Source organism: Arachis hypogaea, chromosome 16 (assembly GCF_003086295.3).
Source record: "Arachis hypogaea cultivar Tifrunner chromosome 16, arahy.Tifrunner.gnm2.J5K5, whole genome shotgun sequence".
NCBI classification, from domain to species: domain Eukaryota; kingdom Viridiplantae; phylum Streptophyta; class Magnoliopsida; order Fabales; family Fabaceae; genus Arachis; species Arachis hypogaea.
This window is the reverse complement of record NC_092051.1, coordinates 20013277-20036461: the sequence shown is the minus strand read 5'-3', so window position 1 is coordinate 20036461 and position 23185 is coordinate 20013277. Positions and strand designations below refer to the sequence as shown.

The 23185-nt window shown below is 32.0% G+C and overlaps 2 protein-coding genes across 3 annotated transcripts; one reads left to right on the top strand and one right to left on the bottom strand.

Moving 5' to 3' along the window:
- The first annotated feature begins 579 nt into the window (after positions 1 to 579).
- On the top strand, positions 580 to 2362 carry LOC112758311 (peroxygenase). The gene is made up of 6 exons (XM_025806939.3): positions 580 to 935; positions 1082 to 1231; positions 1504 to 1589; positions 1673 to 1767; positions 1858 to 1983; positions 2074 to 2362. Exons 1-6 carry the CDS (start codon positions 815 to 817, stop codon positions 2231 to 2233), a joined length of 738 nt encoding a protein of 245 aa, XP_025662724.1. The 5' UTR covers positions 580 to 814; the 3' UTR covers positions 2234 to 2362.
- A 579-nt stretch (positions 2363 to 2941) lies between these two features.
- LOC112758310 (probable inactive histone-lysine N-methyltransferase SUVR2) lies at positions 2942 to 12874 on the bottom strand. Of its 2 annotated transcripts, none has more exons than XM_025806937.3 (10): positions 12542 to 12874; positions 12347 to 12433; positions 11486 to 11678; positions 8913 to 9339; positions 7237 to 8066; positions 4525 to 4793; positions 4330 to 4396; positions 4171 to 4221; positions 4002 to 4095; positions 2942 to 3496 (listed from the first exon to the last, which is right to left on the bottom strand). In XM_025806937.3, the coding sequence occupies exons 3-10, from the start codon at positions 11666 to 11668 to the stop codon at positions 3408 to 3410; spliced, it is 2010 nt and encodes a 669-aa protein (XP_025662722.1). In that variant the 5' UTR covers positions 11669 to 11678; positions 12347 to 12433; positions 12542 to 12874; the 3' UTR covers positions 2942 to 3407. The 2 variants fall into 2 exon arrangements, 1 of the variants encoding a protein (XP_025662722.1); XR_011873987.1 differs by having other exon boundaries at positions 3450 to 3496; positions 4320 to 4396.
- Positions 12875 to 23185: the final 10311 nt, after the last annotated feature.

Sequence of the window (23185 nt, the reverse complement as noted above, 5' to 3'; positions counted from 1 at the left end):
TAGCTGCTGGGTTGGAACAGGATGGGTGTGAAGGAAAGGGAATGGTGCTGGATTGAGGCTGCTGTGCTGTGAGCTGAAAGGCAGGGGCTGTTGGGTGTGGAGCAAGTCTAAAGAACTGGGTTGATGTGGTGTGGGGCTGATGTGGTACAGCACAGGTAGGGCTTTGGTCATTAGTAAAGTTTGAAAATAGGACAGGGAATGGAAATTCAGTCTCGTCAAATATTACATGTCTGGAGATCAGGATTTTACTTCTTCACTACTACCCTAATCATGGCTACATACACACATTCATCTATATAGGATTGCGTAAAATTCAATAAATTACAACTAACCGCAAAGTCAATTGTCCCACATAATGCGAAATTTCGTTCTCGTTTACACTGTAATTGAAATACGTGTAAAGTCATCTCGTTCACAGTATAAACGAGATAAGACAAGGTGACATATTTCGATAATAATTTTTAAAATTATTTAATTCAATAATTAATATATTTATTTTATTTATTAAAATAAAAAATCCTTGCTTCTCCTAGCGACGCCTCTTTAATAAGAATCGGACCAAATTAATGTAATGTTTAGATCAAGAGTGCGTGTCAAATCAAGAACAGTCGAGAGTGTGGAAGGACCAACCACACAAGTCCCTAAGAATCTGTTGCTATTTCTGTGTCCCCACACTTTGATTTTATTGTTTGTGTCATCACTTTGCCTTCTTTCCTTTCCTATTTTTGAGCATCTGACAACTGCCACCGCCACACTCCAAACGAAGAAAGAAAGTAACTTCCTTCTCTCCTTCCAGAGAAGAACACTCTCCACAATGGCAACAACACCGGAACAATCCCAATCCCATGAAGCCATGGCAACGGTGGCCGAAAAGGCACCGGTAACGGCTGAAAGGAAGGTTCCTATGGACTTGGAAACTAAGCTCCCCAAACCCTGTAATCTCTATTTTTCTTTCAAGTTCATTTCTTTTTCACTTGAAATGAGATTATAGAGTAGGAAACTTTAATGGGGTTTGATCTTTTTTTTTTTTTTTTTTTTTTTTTTGCAATAATCTTATTGATTGGATCATGTTTTTGTCCAGATATGCCAAGAGCACTGGTTGCACCTGACACACAGAATGTGAATGGGACATGGGGTCACAAGCATAACAACATGTCCGTGCTTCAACAACATGCTACCTTCTTTGATCTTGACAAGGATGGCATCATCTATCCATGGGAGACTTACAGAGGTACTTACTCTCAACCCTTCTCTATTCTTTCTATTTCATAACAGATTAATAGTCTTACTGCGATTTCTTCATGTTAAGCTAACACACGTTCCTCTGTTATTATTGGATTGGATTGTATTGGGTGTGATACTCGTCCCATGTGAATCTCACACTGTACACTATGCTATCAATACACAAAACATTTCTCTTATTGTGTTGCACGCCTCCTTGACTATTCCTGCTTTTGGGGTTTTTGGATTGTAGCTTTGATTATTGTTTTGATAATGTTGCAGGGTTACGCAAAATAGGCTTTAATGTTATTGCTTCCTTCGTGATTGCGATTATTATTCATATAGCTCTCAGTTATCTTACACTTCCGGTGAGACACTTTCAACATATGTTACCTTAGTATAATTACCACTCCAACTTACTTGCACATGTTGTGACTTGTATGTAACACAGACATGGCTACCTTCACCTTTCTTCCCAATTTACATAGAAAACATACACAAGGCCAAACATGGTAGTGATACAGGCACCTACGACACAGAGGGAAGGTAATTAAGTGTGGTTAAGATTTAAGATTAATAATATAAACCTCTTATTGCCTGGTGACATAAGATGGTACGGCCAAAACTATTTTTCAGATTCGTTCCTGCAAATTTGGAAATCATGTTTAGCAAGTATGCACAGACAGAGCCTGATAAATTGACGTTAAGAGAGATGTGGCACATGACACAAGCAAACGCTGTTGCATATGACGTATTTGGCTGGTCCTCTCTTCTCACACCCTCTCATTTTAGTTCTACACAAGTATCCCTCAATTAGAAAAAGTGGGTGAATGAAACCTTTTGCTACTGCAGGGCTGCGGCAAAATTTGAGTGGAGTGTATTGTATCTGCTAGCAAGAGATGAAGAAGGCTTTCTAGCAAAAGAAGCTGTGAGACGGTGCTTTGATGGCAGCTTATTCGACTACTGTGCTAAAAAGCGTAGTGGTAATAATCATACAGGAAAGATGGCTTGACACTCTCTCTAGCCTCTTGTAAAGGTCCAATTACCTCATAATAAGGACATATGTGTGCATGTTTACAATTTAGGTAGAGTAAATGTGGTGTTACTTTTGAAATAATCTATCTTGAGTTCTGACTTCTTAGGCGTAAGGTCTTCTATTTGCGTGTTTGATTTCAGGTGTGGCGTGTATATGATATTCATACACTTTTGAGATATCAAATCCAAATACAACTTTAGGTCTACTAAAACTAAACCAGAGAGGATGCATATTAATTAATTTTAGAATTGACTGCAATATTGTTCTAGTTCTAGACCGAATAAAGCCTGCAGTTCTTGTTCAACAAAATGAGTGTGGCTACCGGTCGGGGCAGCATTCAAGCTAAATGAACAAATTTCATTACCTTCCTGTTTTAATTTCCCCCTTTCAGAAATAAAACATATTTTGGGTAAAATAGTTGCAGCTACTGAACTTTTGATTCCATTTTGGGCAAGAGAGAAGGGAAATCAAATCTATGGCTGTCATTAAATGTTAACATATAGTGGCAACTAGCTGACAAATTAATTACGTTTGATTTGTTGTGGAAAAATGCTGACAAACTTTATGTTATCAGAGTCTTTATACAGAGATCTTAGTTTTTTTGTTTGGAATAAACTAGCCTTCTGCCCGGAAAAAATTGAATTACAACATTTCTACACTCAAAATATGTTCATGGACATCAAATTTTGTTTAATGTGAAAAGTTTAATGTTGAGATCACATTAAAATCCAAGTGTGTTAAAATAGTTGTTGTCAAAGAGTACAAAAAGTTAGTGTTCAAAAATCAAAATCATTTACTATTGTAATCACTAGACCAACCCAAATTTCAGGTAATTGGACTTTGAAAAAATGTGTAAAAATCAAACCGATTTGATCAAGTGGTCCTTTATCCTTTATGGTCAATTCGGATGTATCAAATCTCTAAACCGTAACCGAACCAAATGCAGCATTGAGGTAAGTGACGGATTCACAAGGCATGATTGAAAGGGAAAATGGCTGGACTGAGGAGAATCAACTAGTTACTTTCTACGGTTCGAAGGAAACGTATATGACAATGCTTCCTTGCATCAACCCACCAGGTGGAGGTGGAACTTGAATTCTAGAAGCACGATAATCATGTACCACAAGAAATTTGTTTACTCCCTATTCTACTAGCTGCAGGTATTGCTTCGGCTGCTTCCAAATTCAGACACACTTGTTCTTGCAGATACATGGACCTGATTTTCTACTTTCCCTTTCCCTACAAGATGAGACATCAATGCAAAAAACCTCAGTCTTCCTATATTGGTTCCGATAACAGCATAATCCAACAAATACTAAGTGAACAAATTATTTTTTTAACTAAGTTCAAATAAGTCATTTTTTTAAGCCTTTCCTCTTTTTTCTTAAATGAAAATTTTTTATTATCAATCCTTAAGCTATTGAACCAACTAAGTTAAATTTGGTTATTAAAATAATTTAATCATGTAATATTACTGATAGACAAAAGTATACCTAAAAAAATTTTAAATGGAAAAAAATATAACTAAAGATTCCTGAAATATAAAAATACACTTCAAAAACGTTTTCGGTGGACAAAAGTGTTATGCCGTAAATAAGAATTTGATATTTACGAATATTTAGTGTGTACTTTTGTTCGCAAAAATAATTTCTAAAGTAAACTTTAATATTTATAAATGTGTGTACTTTTGTGTTTTAAACTTTTTTACATGTTTTTTGTCCATTTTATCTGTCTATCGAGTTACCTTTTCTCTTCTTATCACCGCAGAAAGCGCTTCCACAAGAACATTGAAATGCTTTAATAGGATGGTCATGATCATCAAAGTCAATACCATAATCCTGTAGAAAATTTATCACGTGTCAATGAGAACAACAAAATCTTACAAGGAGAGAGTGTTACCAGAATCAACTTACCCACGTCAACTCCTCATTGGCTCTCACATCTCGGGTGGTAAAGAAAGCAAGCTGTAGAACAAAAAATCATGAACATATGACAAGAAGTTAGTTTTCATTACCTTACACCAAATAAGGTAAATAGAGAACTATATGAATGCAAACTCAACTAGGTATTACATGGTAATAGTGGTGATCAGGAGTCTCCACTTCAACAGGAATGTCAATGAGATTTGCATCAAAGCATCTGGAATGTTGAGCACATAAATTTCATCGGAAAAATCTACATAGAAATGAAAAGGATAGAGACATGGAAAGAAATTTGTTGTCTTTGATTTCACGTTATATAAAGCTTGAAATCAATATGAAGTATACCTGTGATTGATAAACCTTCCAACATTTCCATTATATGTTGCATCTAAACAAAGCGCTTCCTCATCTTTCAAGACCCCTTCTGATCCCCAGTCTGCATCAAGAGTTACGGGATATGTGTGTCTGTCATTGCTGCAACTGCTGTGCACATTCCTTTCGTATAACTCTGTATTGGTTAATATTTCCCCAATGTATTCACATACAAAAGTACCCTTCGGCAAATCCTCAAGTGTTCTAAGGCCCCAGCCCTTTCCCTCACGAGTCATGTACACCTGAATAACAAAGAATGAGCAATAAATTTAGCCTAATTTGCATCTACATTACACAGAATCTTTTCTGCATATACGTTGACAGAGAACGTACATATGAAATATTATATTTTGCACCTCCTCTATAAGTGTTGCCTATATGTCGGCCAATGGCCACCTACCAAATTCATATTTATAATGAAACCACAGACACTTATAATCAAACTTAAAAAACAATATAATCAAATTTACATTTATAGTAAAATAGATTCATAATTATAAGAGTGTGCATTGTAAATTGTATTGGTGATTAATTCAGTATTCATAGAATAACTTTTAAGGTGGATTCTATGATGAACTATTATCATAGTAGTTACAATAGCTATATAATTTTGATAATATTTTTTACTTTTTTTTTCTATTTTTTTATAATAAAAAATATTTTCAAATAGCAAAAAAAAAAAAAAAAACATTAATTTTAATAATTGTATAGTAATAACCATTATAGTAATACAAAAATATTATGTATACATAAAAAATTAACTAGTTATTATCTTGTAGGTCCTTATAATTTTACTAAAATTTTAATTAAATTCCTATATTTTTTTTAATTGGATCCTTATACCATATCAGATTTTGTAACTAAGTCTTTATGATAGCGTTTGGTGGAGAGACAAAGACGGAAAGACTGAGACTGAGAGACAAAGACTAAGAAACTAAGAGACAGATTGAAATAATTCTCAGTATTCTCTTTGGTACAAAGTAGGAGACAAAAATTGAAATAAAAATGAAACTCTAATTTAATTTGCACAAAGGGTAAAATTGGTATTAATTAATTGAAATGAGGATATTTTAGGTATAAAATATTATTATAGTTTTAGTCTTCATCTCTAAAAATTTTAATTCCCGGTATCTCTACTTTTTGGAGGTACTAAAATACTGAAATTTTGGGGACAGAGACAGAAATTTTAGTACCACCAACAAACATGATACTGAGTCTCAGTCTCCCAGTCTCTGTCTCAGTACCTCAAAACAAACGCTATCTACCGTAACAAAAACGTTAGAATCAACGAAATTCAGTCAAGTGTTAGGCATATTCATTTTGTTTAACATAATATTCCATTCATTCTAACATTTTTGTCACGACAGAAATTTAATAAAATATAATATGTTATAGAGACATAATAAAAAAAAAAGTATAAGGATCAAATGAAAATTTAATGAAACTATAGGAATTGAGAGAATAATTAAACTATAACTATATAATATCTTCAATATGTATTTCAACATATATTCTAATTTGGTGACTAATTTTTTGTATATACACAGCATGATTGTAATAAGAAAAATTTAAGACCAATAGAATTTATTATTTTTGGTCAGCACTTCTAGTGATCAGTCTAATATTTTTAGTATGACAATTTAACAATATATTTTTAGCCTACACTTTTTGAATATTGCTAGCTAACTATTAGCTAAATTCTGCTAATTTTCTAGTATTTTTTTAATATTCAATACATAAAATTTCTAAAATTGCATATATTATAATTTAATCAACAACTATATTATGTGTATACTAAAAATTAGCTACCAAATTAACAACTCGCACAAAATATATGTTGAAATATAAAATACATATTAAAAATAGAAAAATGTTAGAGAGCCATCAAAATTTATTAATTTTGGCTATTACTTAATCATCAACTCAATTCTTTTAGTCTAGTAATCCAACAATATACTTTATCCTATACTTTTAAACATTGATGACTAACGGATAGACAAAAATAATAAATTCTAATAGTACTCTAGTATTTTTTTTTTTAAAATAAGTTGAATAACATATATTTATAGATAGATAGTATATGGGTTAATAATCAAATTAGTCCCTAAAAGATAAGGTATTTTTCAAATTCGTTCTTGAAAATTTTTTTCAATCAAATTGGTCCTTCAAAAATTACAAATTAATTATATCGGTCCTTCAGTTACTCCACTCACAATTTCGTCAACGATTGATAATGTAAAATGTTAACTGATAACATACATGACACATAACATGTTCAATTAGCTATTGACTAAATATGTTTACGAAAATCTATCAATTTAGTCACTAGGTCATATTAAGAATAAGATTTTTGTAATTGGAAAAATGACTAAATTAATAAATTTTCATAAACATATTTGGTCAATATCTAATTAGACATATCAGGTATTATATGTGTTATCAATTAACGTTTTACAACATTAATCTTTGAAAAAAAATTATTAATGAAATGACTAAAAGACAAATATGATTAATTTGTAATTTTTAAAGGACCAATTTGATTAAAAAAAAATCTTAGAATGTTATCTTTAATAAACTAATTTGACTATTAAAGTGATAGTATATGTTACTTCGTGTTTGTACGACACAATACATGATTAATGTATGCGTAAAATCTGTACATATAGCTAGAGAATATTAACTTACCTGCAATTTGCATCTTATACCTCTTTGTACTACTCGATTTCCACACCGCATGTCACAACCACATTTCCTCCAGCATTCTTTGATAAACTTCCTAACCATATGCCCTTTGCATTGTTCGGGCATGAACTCATTCTTAGACTTCTCCAATGGGCACTCTTGACAATACACGAAATGACGATCTTGAGGTTCATTCTTCATGGAAATGCAAGCTTTAAGAAACTCTTCTTTCAACACACCTTCAGGAGTGTAAGCAAACTCTCCACCAGTTTCACGGGCACATGCACAAGGCAGTGAAGCAGAAAGACAGTTGCCTGAACAATCAGAACAGCAACCCTCATCCGAAATTCGAGCCAATGAAATATTTACATTAGCACTTTGGTATATTATATTTTGCGGTATATAATTAAATTTTGGCAAGTCCTCACTGCCATTTTCATCTATTAATGGGATTTTCACCTTTTCTGAACCTCTTGTTATGTCATTGATAAACTGAGAGGAACTCCTTTCATCTTGAGTAACTGCCAAGTTGCTGGAAGAAGATCTGAAATTTGAACGTTTTTTATGTCCCAACATCAGATAGCTCCTGCATAAACCATTTAGTAGCTTCACCATTGAAAACTGAGGATCCTGAGTCATGCAAGAGCTAAGGTACTTCTCCTCCATGAACTTCATCACAGTATCCAAATTAGGATTACAGAAGTCCGGTTGAGCCAAGGCAGAGTTGCAGTTTAAAGACAATTTAACTTCTCCACGGGGTGAAGAAGCAATAGTGATATTTCCCGTGCTAGTTGTGGCATTATTATTGCATGATGAGGAAGCATCAAATAATCCTAAAATCAGCAAGAAGTTAAATAACAATCTTTGTTTTATATATATATTAAACCAAGTTGAACACATGAAACAATAACAGCCAAAATTCATCTCATTGTATGAGTTCGGCAACAGGAATCTTTGATGTAGGTGGCCTTATTAAAAAAAATTTGTACATAGCTAATTCCTATTTAATTGTTCGTGTTAAAGTTTTAAGAAGATTTCTTCATCGCTTTTAATTAGAAACCTTCAGTTTGATATACTTTGCTTAGTTGAGCCTCCTTATTCACTTATGGTAGAAGGTGGATACTTCTATGAATTGCAAACTGTTAGATAGTTTGATATGTTTGACTGAACCATTTAACGTTTCAAAATATCATCATGATAGAAAACACTTATCAGCTTTTGGTGTTAGTCCCCTCTCTACAGCTGCTGTGACTTGATACTAAATACTATTTCTAACAATGAAAGTTTGAGTGCTGACAATGAAAGATGTAAATTTACTCAATAGCCATCAATGAGTGAATATGAATATTTCTATAGCAAGCATTAAGATTTTCTCCTTTAGGAAACAGCTGCTCTTGAAGTGCACTGTTAGTCCCTTGCTTGCATCATAAATTTTGACCTACTATGTGTAGAGCTTCATTAGAGAGACAGAAGAAAGCTGCTCCTCATAAATCTGTAAAGCACCCATCATCTCCACAAAACATTGCAAGATGGAGACAATCAAAACCACGCAACTAGTGATATGTGACCTCCTACTTTTAACTCTCAAACCTACATTCTACATACCACTCTGCAAACCTCGAGCAATTTCTTTTAATATAATTTAGAAATGAGAAAAATTAACAGATTAACATGATTACCGTCATGATTTGTTGAAATAGGCTGAGTCTGTAACTTTGGTTTCTTAGTTCTGGGTTTCACTAGCTCTTTCTCATAATCAACAGAGTGCCCTGAAGATGGTGCTATGTCGTAATACGTTTTTCTATATTTAGGTGCGTTGCATGGTGAACTGGAAACCCTTTCTACCTTCATCAACCTTGCATGTGATGCTTCTGAACTAGTTCTCGGCTTGCTATCTTGCTTAGAAGCTTGAGATGGCTCAATGATTTCTTGTGAAGAATTACCTGGAGGTGTTTTCCTATCTGCAATGGATAACTTTTGGCTCGACTTGTTTGTTGTTGACAAAACCTGGTTATCATCATCATCATCATCTATCAAGTGCAGCTTCTGTTTTGGTCTTTCTCGAGCATGAAAATTGACAGACACTTTTTTCTTAGCATCTGTTCCCTATTTGAATATAACAAGGTAACTATAAAAATATACAGCAATAGTTTGAGAAAGGATTTGTAAGTTCAATATATTGCTTCAAACAATTATAAATCATATCAGTTTAATCTCTAAATAAAAAAATAATGTCTCTAAAACTACATGTAAAACCAAATGCATCTTTAAGGATAAAAGTGATGTAGAAGATCATTTTTTCAAGAACCACATGAATAATACATATGCCTTTTAAAAACCAAATTAATTTCACAAATTTTGCCAAGACTAACATAACATATGTAATTTCTTTTGTCCATAAACTAAATTGATGTCACAATTTTTTAAAAACTTTAATCAATCACATGTAGTTTTGACCAACTACATTGCTATTTGCTAGGTTAGTTTAGAAAATAAAAAATGCTATCTACATACTAAAATTCAGTCCCAATCAATTATTATATATTTGTGTATATTCATCTATGTTGTTTCATATATTCTCCATATATATTTCACATTCAAATATGTATTATATTTATATGAGTAGCTGATTTAATAGTTAATTTTTAGTATACACATAATATGATTGTTCAAAAATATATCATATTCCTATAAAAAATTTTACATACACACTAAAAAACCAGCTATAAAATTAATAATCATATATTTGTGTCTACGTAATATGGTTGACTCCTTAATGCATAATCCAAAAGATAGTATTTAGTAAGCGTTTCAAAATAAAAGAGAAAAAATAAAAAGACAAAGAAAACACAAAAAAAACTTGTGTCTCTATTGATATTTGTATTGCGGTGAAAAGTTAGACAAATTTTATCTAGTCTATGTATTTTTTTTTTCTCTAAATAAATTTGCAGTTTTATATCGAAGGTACCAACAACTTTTTATTCATCATGTAACCAACATTCATAGAATGCCCTTAAAAACTAATACCTAACAGAATCAGCAAAAACAACAAAAACAAAAATACAGTAGAAATTATATTGTTTATTTTGATATAAAATTGTAAAGAGTTGAAAAATATAATAATCTATGTATTCATATTCTTTATCATTTTTATGCAGAGTGTAATGACTCATATATACTTATGTGTGTACAAAAATTAATAAAATATTAAGAATGTGATGTGTTAATCAACTGTTGATTAAAGTAATTGATGTTCTAAAATTTGTTTTATATTTGCCTCTTCTAATATCTCAGTATATCTATCCTAAGCCTATTACCGAACAATGTTGTCAGCAAGAACAAGTATGAAAATATAAATAAGGATAAACTACTAAATTCGTCTCCTATGTTTGGACGTAATCCTGTTTTGGTTTTTAAAGATTAAAGTGTCCTATTTGAATCCAAAAAGGTTTCATTTAACTTCAATGTAGTCTCACCGTGACATCAAAGTTAAATAATTAACGGAATATCCTATATGACAGTATAAGAACACGATCGATAATTTGGAGAACAAGTACAGACTCTAGAAACACAAAATCAACCATAGATGTATTAATACATTTATTTATCATTCTTCTTACCATTTAAATAAAATATTTTCTATAGAACTAAGTAAAATGATAAATAAATGTATTAATGCATCACAGTTGATGTTGTGTCTTTGGAGCTTGTACTTGTTCTCTAGATTATCGACCTTATTCTTGTAGTGCTGTTATATAGGACATTCCGTTAATTATTTAACTTTGACCTCACGGTGAGACTACATTGAAGCTAAATGAAATTTTTTTGAATTCAAATAAGATACTTTAAACCTTAAGAACCAAAATAGGATTATGCCCAAACATAAGAGACTAATTTAGTATTTTATCCTTAAAAATAACTTTCATTTCTCCTTCCTTTTCACAGGTAAGGAAGCTACATTATGAGATAAACCGTTGTGGTCATGAATTGAAAATTTTCACATCAGTATTTAATTGGATCCCTAGTGGTGATAATTTATTCAGTTCATTTGTGTTTGTTTCTGAAGATGTAAACACTCTCAGTGACAACTTCCAATAATTCAACTACCACTTTTTCTATCTCATAGTATAACTTAGAAATGAAAGGTAAGTCAATACTACTTAAAATAAAATTTAAAAAATAAAAGAAGAAAAAGAATGAAACAATACAAATAAGCTCATTTCTAAAATTTTTTTAATATAGTTGGAGGAACCTTATCTTCTTTGAAGTCAAAGTATGCATCTACAAGTGTCCGATAATTGTCCTCTTCAATAAGTTCCCAATTTTTATCGTAGACTCTTAACAACTCTGCCAACACCGGCTTCACCTCTTCAGCTGAAATTCCTAATGCCTTCATAGCATTAAAGGCCTGAACAACTCTTGGATTGGGAGCCATATGATCAACACTGTTACAAGAACCACTTGTTCAGAGGGAAAAAAATGCTTGATAAGATCCTCTAAATGTTTTCTAAGAAGCTTACTGTGGTCAAGAAATTTATATGCCACAAAAAGTAATCATTTCCCTATATATAGGCTCATTTTATTAAACATATTAACCGCTAAACCTGCAATGAAATTACTGAATAATATATGAAAACTACACTCACTTAATTCAGTAAAATTTAATTAGACTCCCCCCTATTTTTTAAGATAGAGATTGATTTCTTTCAAAATTAGATAATAATAATAATACATTTTGCACCATTGTATTTTCTAAGCATAACGCTAGTCTCTCTTTTATGTTCAAGGTGAGTAAACATCATCTGAAGAAATAATAAGGTATCATAATAAATTTCAGCAAACCTAAGTAGAGATTAGCATAAGTTGATCTTGAAGTAACGATAATGCAGAGTAGTATAAGGAAATAGCATGCAGAATTACTTAATCTAGTAGTTGAAGCACGGAAAGAGTTAAACACGAGTTGATAAAAGAGAATGTGGCAATGCAAGTCACAAGAACGAACAATTGATAGCAGAAAGCGAATAAATTATTATCGATCTGAATAAAACAGTAGATAAGCAGAGCTTTCGCAAACTATGAAAACAATCGTATTAGAGAATGAACAGAGGTTTACGTGGAGAAATGAAGAGAGGGAGAGTGGTGTTGGTGATGGTGTTGGCGAGGGAGAGAGAACCGTCAAGTATCAACCATGCCTCTGATTCTGAGTTAGTTATACATCAAGAAGAATGTCGTTAACAGAATGAATAAAAAACACAGGATGTGCGTGTGTGTGTGTGAGAGAGAGAGAGAGAGGGGGGTGAGGTGAGACCTGAGATTATCGGAGTGGTGGCCCAGCGGCCCTACTTGGTTACGGAGGGGGAAGGGGAAGGGGAAGGGGAATGGTGAGTTCAAAATCTCTCGAATAATGTGTACTGTGATGTGAGTCTGTGACGGCTTGATGAACGTGAGTGTGTACAACATACAATTTTATAGGAGAGGAAGCGGAATGGTTGGGTAGTTTGTTAGGGGCTTCGATTCACTATGGCGAGGACTTGGGGAATACCGTACACGCACATATGAATGCCACTCTTCAATGCTATCTCTTGATGGCTGCCTCTTGGTATGCCTCTCATTTGGCTTACTATTTCTGAAACTTCACCCCCTTCTCTGTACCTGAGCTGCACCTCAAAATATACTCGTTCTTTTTTAGTCTTTTTGACTAGAATATCGATTTCATACTTTATCCAAATTGGCGGCCTTAGCCCCGTCCTATGGTTATTATGGACTTCATTTGGGTTATTATCGTGATTGAATTTTGATCTACTCAATTTTAGATTTTTTTTTAAAGATAAAATAAAATTTTTTATTATTGAATATTTTTTTTTATTTTTTTTTAGTTTCATCTATAAAATAAATAATGATAGATCATATTTTATTCTCTAAAGTAAAATTTAAAATTTAAAAAATCTAAATCTATTGTAATTATCAAGTGTTATTACAATTAAAGTTGTATTTTTTTTATAATTTTATAACATTTTTTAATAATATTATTTAAGAGACATTGTTAAATAATAAAAAATTATTTATTTTAATTTTAATAATATTTTTTAAAATATTATAATTACCATAACTACCGCAGTATAAATATACTAAAATAATTCATGTAGTCTATTCTATTATATAAAAATTGGATTTCTGACACTTAATGATGGAGTTTATGTGACATGTTTCTGAGAGTGTTTCTCAATTTATTTCTTTTAACTCATTAAATACAAGTTATTACGATAAACTAACTATATCAACTAATTGATTTTATTAAATATTTAAATATCATATAATTTATTATAATTTATATCAATTTGATCTGATAGTATTTTCTAATTTATTTATTTTAATATTCTGTTAGTATTTTTTAATTTATTAAACCAAATTTATTGTGTGTACTAATTAATTAATTTGATTAATTTATTAGTCATTAAAATAATAAATCTATTAATAAAATAGACAACTGAGATATTTTTAACTAATAATCAAATCAAATCAAATCAAATCAAATCAAATTATATATATTGAGCTAAATTCAAATAATGTGAATTAAGGACAAAATTAAAATAAAATAATTCCTTACTTATTCAAGTTGAGTGCAATAAATACAAATTAATTATGTTAGATAATTATAGTTGTCTGGTCTACTATATATAGATGGCCACACAAAATTATAAGAATTGTGATTTTTATCGCTCTTGCTATTTCAACTCTTCTTTTTTTTTCTTTATGTATGTATAATTCAAAGTGGCCAATGTAATATTCTATAGTATTAGATAGAAGAATATTTGTTAAAAAGAATATACTCATTGTAATAATTTTTTTTTCAATTGTTATCTTTTTATGTCAGTCGTGTAAATTCTTTCAAGGCACAAGATAATAAAATAGGTTAACTTTAATATTATTAGAAGTTAAATTTAATGGTTCAAATAAGTACCACTAATTATGTTAAAAAAATATAATTTTGCAATAATAATGTGATTTATATATTAATTTTTTCGAATAAATTCATTTCAAAATATAGAAATTAGACTCAATTACGCTAAAATTCTAAAAGTAATATAAAATTTGACAACAAAATTAACATTCATTAAGAAAATAAATTTATTTATGACTATTTCCTAACTATAAATAATAACAAGACTTATAAAAAAATATTAATGTCATCATTCTTATTAATTAAATCATAATATTAGGTAGTTGATAGTTTCATAGGTAGAAATTATTAAATAATTATGTAAAAATTAGCAACGAACAAGCAATAAGGATTCAGAAAAAATCTATTATATAATACCAATTTTATAATTAAAATATATCACATATCATATTCTCATATATTCTATTTATTATCTATTCTATTATATAAAAATCAAGTTTTTGCATTTAATGATGAAGTTGATGTGACATGCTTATGAGAGTGTTTAGCGATTTGTCTCTTTTAACTCATTAAATGTAATTTATTATGATAAATTAACTATATCAACTAATTGATTTGATTAGATATTTAAATATCACATAATTTATTATAATTTATATCAATTTGATTTGGTAGTATTTTTTAATTTATTTCTTTTAATATTCTGTTAGTATTTTTTAATTTATTTTTTAATTTATTAAATCAAATTAATTATATTAATTATCTGTATTAATTAATTAATAATTAAAATAATAAATCTATGAATAAAATAGGTTCTCGATATATTTTTTACTAATAATTAAATTAATTCAAATCATATATATTAAGCTAAATTTAAATCATGTGAATTAAGGACTAAACTAAAATAAGATTATTTTTTTCTTATTCAAATTGAATGCAATAAATAAAATTAATTTTGTTAGATAATCATGGTCTTCTGGTCTTCTATATATAAATAGCCACACAAAATTATAAAAATCATCATTTTTATTGCTTTTGCTTTTTCAACTCTTTTTTATGTATAAATGTACTCAAAATGAGAAAGTATGGACGAGTATTTCATTAATTATTTGTTTGACAAATATTATAGTCTAAAAATGTCTCAATTTAAGCATTCTACCGCTGTCGATGGAAGTTGAACCTGTAGTAATTCAGGGTGAGAATAATATTTTTTATAGTATTATATAAAAAAATATTTTTTAAAATAAATATACCCGTTGTAATTAATTTTCTTTGTCAATTTCTTATCTTTTACCTAACAAACAATATCCATATTGAATATATTATTTTCATCAGAAGCCATACATAATTGATTGATAATTCTATATATACAAATACTCATGTGGTAACTAAATACTACATTGTTATCTCGCTAAAGTTAATTCTCCTATGATTATGCGAGTGTATAGCACTATCAGATAAAAATTGATTAGATTACATTATTTTCAATGAGGTAGGTGATCTTTTAGGCCTAATCACGGTCAGAGTTGAGGAAGGTTTGAAAAATTGTAACGATATAAATACTTTTTATTTTTAATACCCAATAATAAATATATAAATTAAAACTAATATTATTTCGTATAAAGTCATAAAATGTATAGCATACTCAAAACATATTTAATCCGTATTAACTGTTATTGTTTATCAGTTACGTTATGACAAATCTGGTTATTAAAAAAAGATTAAAATTAACTTAAATATACACATTATTTCTTGATTTTTATTTTTATTTTATTATCATAAAAAGTCCTACATATTATAAGAGAACCTCATCGTTTTACCAACGGTTCTTCCATTCAATGGTTTCTTTAAAGAAAAAAGGCATAATAATATTGTATTTGGCAAGAATATATGAGATTTTGAAAGGTTATGATGACATGTCATCATGTCATGTTTTTCTATGCTTTTTCATACAAGAAATTGATAATTAGTGCTTAAATATTGCATTCTTTTGTGCTTAAATGTTATATTTCTTTGATCTTTTGATTTGAAAAATTTTGTAGGAAATAAGAAGAAAAAGAAGTAAAAAAGCACAAAATAAGCTAAAAAGGAGGAAAAAAAAGCATTTTGGGGGCACACTTTGAAGTTGGAGCACACTTTGGAGCCTTAGGCCACGCTTTTAAAAGCGTGGCCCATGACCAAATCAAGGAAGCTTGACAATCAGCACACAAAGCTCAGTTAATGCCAAGAGCAGAGCTTTATCGTGAAGAAAATTCGGCTTGGAAGCAAGAATTTTTGCTAAGTTAAACTTGGGCGCTCACAGCATGACCATGCCTCCTTTAAAGGGCCATAACTTGAGCTACGGACGTCCAATTGATGTGCTTCTAGTTGCGTTAGAAAGCTGACATTCAGAGATTTCCAACGATATATGGCAATCCATATTTGACACAAAATTGAGTGACAAGTGAAAGGCATCTTTAAAAACTAAAAACAAGCAAAAATAGACCAAAGTGCAACCACCAAGATTCGAAGAGGGAGACCAAGGGAAAGCCAAGGAAGTAGCGCTCACTTGGAGAGCTCAGCGCTCACTTAGAGAGCTTTGTCGTGCTCTCTCCTTATGAAAATACAAAGAAATTGGCCAGCAATGTCCCCACCAGGATTCGAACTAGGAGTGCACACTAGAGACAAAGGGGATGCTGCGCTCTTGTGGGCAACCGAGCGCTATGATGCGCCACTCCCCCCTTGTCTTGCCAAGCCTTGTCACACACCAAAAGGGCCAAGGAAACAAGCACCAATGCTGCGCTCTCCCCATGAACCGAGCCTTGTCCTGGGAGCAACACCTATGGGCTAAAAAAATTCAACCAAAATTCCATTTAAATTCAATTCTTTACCAATTGAACCAAGGCCATCCGGATCCATTCTTCCTCAAATCCAAAGCAAGCTAAGCCCATTATCATCACTCAAAGGCACAAGAGATAGTTAAAATAGGAATTTCATTTAATTGTAATTTGTTTTTAATTTCACTTTCATTTTCATTTTCATTTTCACTTTGTAAAGCCTATATAAAGGCATCAATTTCATTTCATTAGAAGGCGGGCTCCAATAGGGAGCTTTGTACTCTCTAGTTTTCATTAGAACTTCTGATTTTTGTTTGAAATTTTTGATTGAGATTGAAGGAATTTTGTTTCAATTCTTAATCTAAAATTCATCTTTGTTCTTCTTCCGCATCATTATGAGAATCAAGGAATTGGATCTAAATTTCATTTGCTGTTTCATTTATATTTCTTCTGCAAATTCATTTTCTGTTTGATCAAGGGAGAATTGAGATCCAGATCTGCTTCTTGAGCTCATTGCTTTTCTTGGATCTTCAAATTCTCTTTTAAATTTTACAATTGAGCTAAGTTTCTTTCTGCTTTGTTTCTTCAAACAATTTTCCATTTCTGTTTGAATCTGCTGCATCTTATTTCATCTTTCCACTTCTCTGATTGATTACACTTTGCAATCTCTTGTTTTAATTCTGTTTTAATTTCCCGCACCCAATTTCCTTTATTCTTCCTGCAATTTAAATTTCCAATGATCTATTGTTTTCTTTAATTTCCAGCACCCACTCCCCTTTACATTCACTGCAATTTAGATTTCTTGTCATTTAAGTTTCTGCAATTTACATTTCTTGCTCTTTAAGTTTCTGTCCAATTTACTTTCTGCACTTTAAATTCTCTTGTCATTTACTTTCTGCTGCATCAATTATCACTCACCAATGTTAGCTTGACTAAACTAATTACCCACTAAAATTGCTTGATCCATCAATCCCTGTGGGATCGACCTCACTCTTGTGAGTTATTACTACTTGATGCAACCCGGTACATTTGCCGGTGAGTTTAGGTGTTGGAATTCCGTTTCTAACCCATCAAGTTTTTGGCGCCGTTGCCGGGGATTGATTTAGATGAACAATGATTAAGTGGGTGAGAATTCTAGATCAAGCATTTTTTTTATTTTTGTTTTCTGTTTTAGATTGAAACCAAGGTGTTTGAGTTTTTACCTCACTAAGAAATTCTCATCTCTGATATGAGTAATTTCAATTTTCATTGATATTGCGTTTTACAAAATTCAAATGGAGTTCAACTCATCTTATGGTCAAACAAAATTCTATGGGATATTACCCACCATCACCAATCTCTAATGGTGGCTGGGAATATCACCAAGAAAATACAAATTCTAAGCACTCCAATCTATGGAGATTTGCTTCAGAAACACAAGATGAGCAAGAAAATCATATGGGATATTTCCCTCCACCACAAAATGATGCAAGTCATGATTCTAATGGTGGCTGGGAGGGGAATTCTAATACTCCATATGATATTTATCCAGAGATGTTGTCACTTGACCATGCTTCAACAGAAAGCCCCTTTCAAAACTTACCACCCACACAAACTTCCATGAACCAAGGCCTCTCATAGCTTGAGATAATGTTTGAAAAATGTAAGGAGGTGGAACAGAGATTAAAGAACTCCCTCAAAAATATGGAAGTGCTGGGAGAACAATTGTTGAATGCAAGGAAGGAGAAAATGGAAAAACAAGAACACAAGGTCCCTGTGTCAAGTGATATTGCAAAAAAAGAAGAGGTGGTGAAAATATTGGAACCTGAAACTGCACTTGAGATGACAAGAGAACCTGAACACTCACAACCTCCTCAAACTCCCCTGGACCAAAAAGTCTCAACAACCGAGTTTGTGATTAAGAGAAATGAAGAGGAGATGAAGAGATGTTGGGAAGATCAACAAACCTCCTCCATGAAAGAGCTATTAAGTCAAATGTTGAGTGCAAAGAAAGGAGTGGAAGAACAAGAAAGTGAGGAAGACAATCAAGAGAAGTCATACTCAATTGAATCAGAGAAGTGCATAGAGGAAGGGCTTATGGAACCACCAATTCAAAAGGCTCTGGATGAAGACAAAACTCCAATAATCACACAGCAACCAAGTCTTGAATCCAAAGAAGTGAAGGCAACTAGCAAGAACACCAATCCTGTCCCTGATCCAGCAAGCAAGATCAATCAAGCCATGTACAAAAGGAAGCTTGCTGAGGAGAGGCCAAGACAAGGGACAGTAGCTGAATCTTCTCCCCCCCTTGAGGTCATTCCTCTTAACAAACTGGAAGAAGAGGAAGAAAGTGAACAACATGTCAACCGTAGGTAACATTTCTCTTCTTTACTTTGTTTTCTTTCTTTGCTTTGTTTAAATTCAATAAATTGGCATATGGTTACATTCTAAGTTTGGTGTTGCCGTGCAACACTTTGTTTTCAATCCCTCTAGATGATTGCATCAATTCTAAAGTGTCACACTGAGATTCTAAGTTTGGTGTGCCACTTAATTCTCTATGCAAGAAATCCAGCAACACCACTTGTCTGCATAACCATAATGCCTTTGCAGTGTTAATTTTCTTTTGGTTTGACACTTTGTTATTCTGTTTACTTTAGTTATTTCTTTGTTTTTAATACTTTCACTTGTTTTGCTAATACATCACCAAGAGATCCTTATTCATGACAGATTCTTAGCTTGGTGACTGTATTTAACATATAACAATTTCATTTGCTTAGTTTTAATTCAAATAAATTGACATATGATTGAATTATAAGTTTGGTGTTGCTATGCAACAAAATTGGGTTCCAATCCTTACTAGATACATGCATCAATTCCAAGTGAAAGTGTCACACTAAGTTTGGTGTGCCACTTATCTTTTATGCCATGTATCATGCACACCTTCTTATGTTTGCAATCACAATGTCTCTGTCCTTTGTGCCTTGATTGTTATCTTTAATTTTGCTTGCTTAAAACACATGTGCTACTAACATTTCATTGTGTAAGATATTCATGATCCATCTTAGCCCCATAGCCATTGTTCTAATTGTTGCTTGAGGATGAGAAAGCATTTTGAGTATTGGTATGGGAAGAAGGAGAAGAATGGGAGGAAAATGACAATAATAGAGAAGATGACTTACAAGGTTGTAAAGTTCTTTTTCCTCTCATTTGTTTCCAGCACTTTAAATTGCATGATTGTCTTTATATTCTCTGTATGCATGTGTGGTATGAATAAGCATAGCTTGAATTTTGATATGTAACATGTTGTTATGCCATTATGACTACCAACTTCAGTTTTGTAAAGTTCAAAGCAATAAAGCATCATGATCATAAACAAACAAAGTCATTAAAGAAGAACTTAGCATGTGCATACAAGTATTGGAAGGCTAGTATGATTATTTGTGGCTTAATTGCATTAGATTTTATTTAATTGAAGTTTTCATCTAGGATATTTTTGTGAAATCTTTGGAAATCATGAAAACTTTGAAGAAGCAATTACAAATTAAAGCAAGAAAAGAAAAAGGGAAAGAACGAGAAAGCTGAAGGTTCTGAGTACCAATAACAATTCCATTGTTAAGTACTTGTGGTGTTTATGTATCAAGCAAAAAGCTTGAAAACAAAACATTTAGAAGTCAAGGTTAGGCTCAAGTGCAAAAAGCACTCCCTCACAAGGCTCTGAGCATCAATGATTAGAGAGTCAAGGAAAGAAACAAATGAGCTTAATGAAGTCCTCTAATTAAATGCTTGTGGTGCTTATGTATCAAGTGGTAATACTTGAAGACAAATCATTTAGAGTCGTAGTTTTGTTATCAACTCATGGGGCAAAGCACCCAAAAGGAGAAGCTAATAAGAAAATCAAAAGCTTTTTTCAAGGAAGAAATATAAGAAAAAGATTTCATAAATTGAGTTAGATGGAAGCATCAATCATTTACATTTCTTTTGTGATTGTAGCATGCATAGAAAACTAGCCTACCATGAACATTAAACTTGCTATTCTTCCTACCTTGGATTGTCAATCTCTGTTGCATGATTCTTTTCTTGCTTGGGGACAAGCAATGTTTAAGTTTGGTGTTGTGATGACATGTCATCATGTCATATTTTTCTATGCTTTTTCATACAAGAAATTGATAATTAGTACTTAAATATTGCATTCTTTTGTGCTTAAATGTTATATTTCTTTGATCTTTTGATTTGATAAATTTTGTAGGAAATAAGAAGAAAAAGAAGCAAAAAAGCACAAAATAACCTAAAAAGGAGAAAAAAAGAATTTTGGAGTACACTTTGAAGTTAAAGCACACTTTGGAGCCTTAGGCCACGCTTTTAAAAGCGTGGCCCATGACCAAATCAAGGAAGCTTGACAATCAGCACACAAAGCTCGGTTAATGCCAAGAGCAGAGCTTTATCGTGAAGAAAATTCAGCTTGGAAGCAAGAATTTTCGCTAAGTTAAACTTGGGCGCTCACAGCATGACCATGCCTCCTTCAAAGGACATAACTTGAGCTACAGACGTCCAATTGATGTGCTTTCAGTTGCGTTGGAAAGCTGACATTCAGAGCTTTCCAACGATATATAGCAATCTATATTTGGCAAAAAATTGAGGCACAAGTGAAAGGCATCTTTAAGGACAAAAAATAAGCAAAAATAGACCAAAGTGCAACCACCAAGATTTGAAGAGGGAGACCAAGGGAAAGCCAAGGAAGTAGCGCTCACTTGGAGAGCTCAGCGCTCACTTAGAGAGCTTTGTCATGCTCTCTCCTCATGAAAATACAAAGAAATTGGCCAGCAATGTCCCCACCAGGATTCGAACTAGGAGTGCACACTAGAGACAAAGGGGATGCTGCGCTCTTGTGGGCAACCGAGCGCTATGATGCACCACTCCCCCCTTGTCTTGCCAAGCCTTGTCACACACCAAAAGGGCCAAGGAAACAAGCACCAATACTGCGCTCTCCCCATGAATCGAGCCTTGTCCTGGGAGCAACACCCATGGGCTAAAAAAATTCAACCAAAATTCAATTTAAATTCAATTCTTCACCAATTGAACCAAGGCCATCTGATCCATTCTTCCTAAAATCCAAAGCAAGCTAAGCCCATTATCATCACTCAAAGGCACAAGAGATAGTTAAAATAGGAATTTCATTTAATTGTAATTTATTTTTAATTTTATTTTTATTTTCATTTTCATTTTCACTTTGTAAATCCTATATAAAGGCATCAATTCCATTTCATTAGAAGGCGGGCTCCAATAGAGAGCTTTGTACTCTCTAGTTTTCATTAGAACTTCTAATTTTTGTTTGAAATTTTGGATTGAGATTGAAGGAATTTTGTTTCAATTCTTGATCTGAAATTCATCTTTGTTCTTCTTCCGCATCATTATGAGAATCAAGGAATTGCATCTAAATTTCACTTGCTGTTTCATTTATATTTCTTCTGCAAATTTATTTTCTGTTTGATCAAGGGAGAATTGAGATCTAGATCTGCTTCCTGAGCTCATTGCTTTTCTTGGATCTTCAAATTCTCTTTTAAATTTTACAATTGAGCTAAGTTTCTTTTTGCTTTGTTTCTTCAAACAATTTTCCATTTCTGTTTGAATCTGCTGCATCTTATTTCATCTTTCCACTTCTCTGATTGATTACACTTTGCAATCTCTTGTTTTAATTCTGTTTTAATTCCCAGCACCCAATTTCCTTTATTCTTCCTGCAATTTAAATTTCCAGTGATCTATTGCTTTCTTTAATTTCCAGCACCCACTCCCCTTTACATTCACTGCAATTTATATTTCTTGTCATTTAAGTTTCTGTAATTTACATTTCTTGCTCTTTAAGTTTCTGTCCAATTTACTTTCTGTACTTTAAATTCTCTTGTCATTTACTTTCTGCTGCATCAATTATCACTCACCAATGTTAGCTTGACTAAACTAATTACCCACTAAAGTTGCTTGATCCATCAATCCCTGTGGGATCGACCTCACTCTTGTGAGTTATTACTACTTGATGCGACCCGGTACACTTGCTGGTGAGTTTAGGTGTTGGAATTCCGTTTCCAACCCATCAGGTTAAAATATAGGTTTAGTCCTTAACATATTTGTAGATGAAGTGCAGAGTAGATAAAAGAATAGCTAATAAAAGAATAGTTAAAACTTCCTCAATACTAACAGTCATAGTGTATAATATGTGTTCTATAATTTTTTTGGATTTGATTGTTTCTTTATTATTATATGG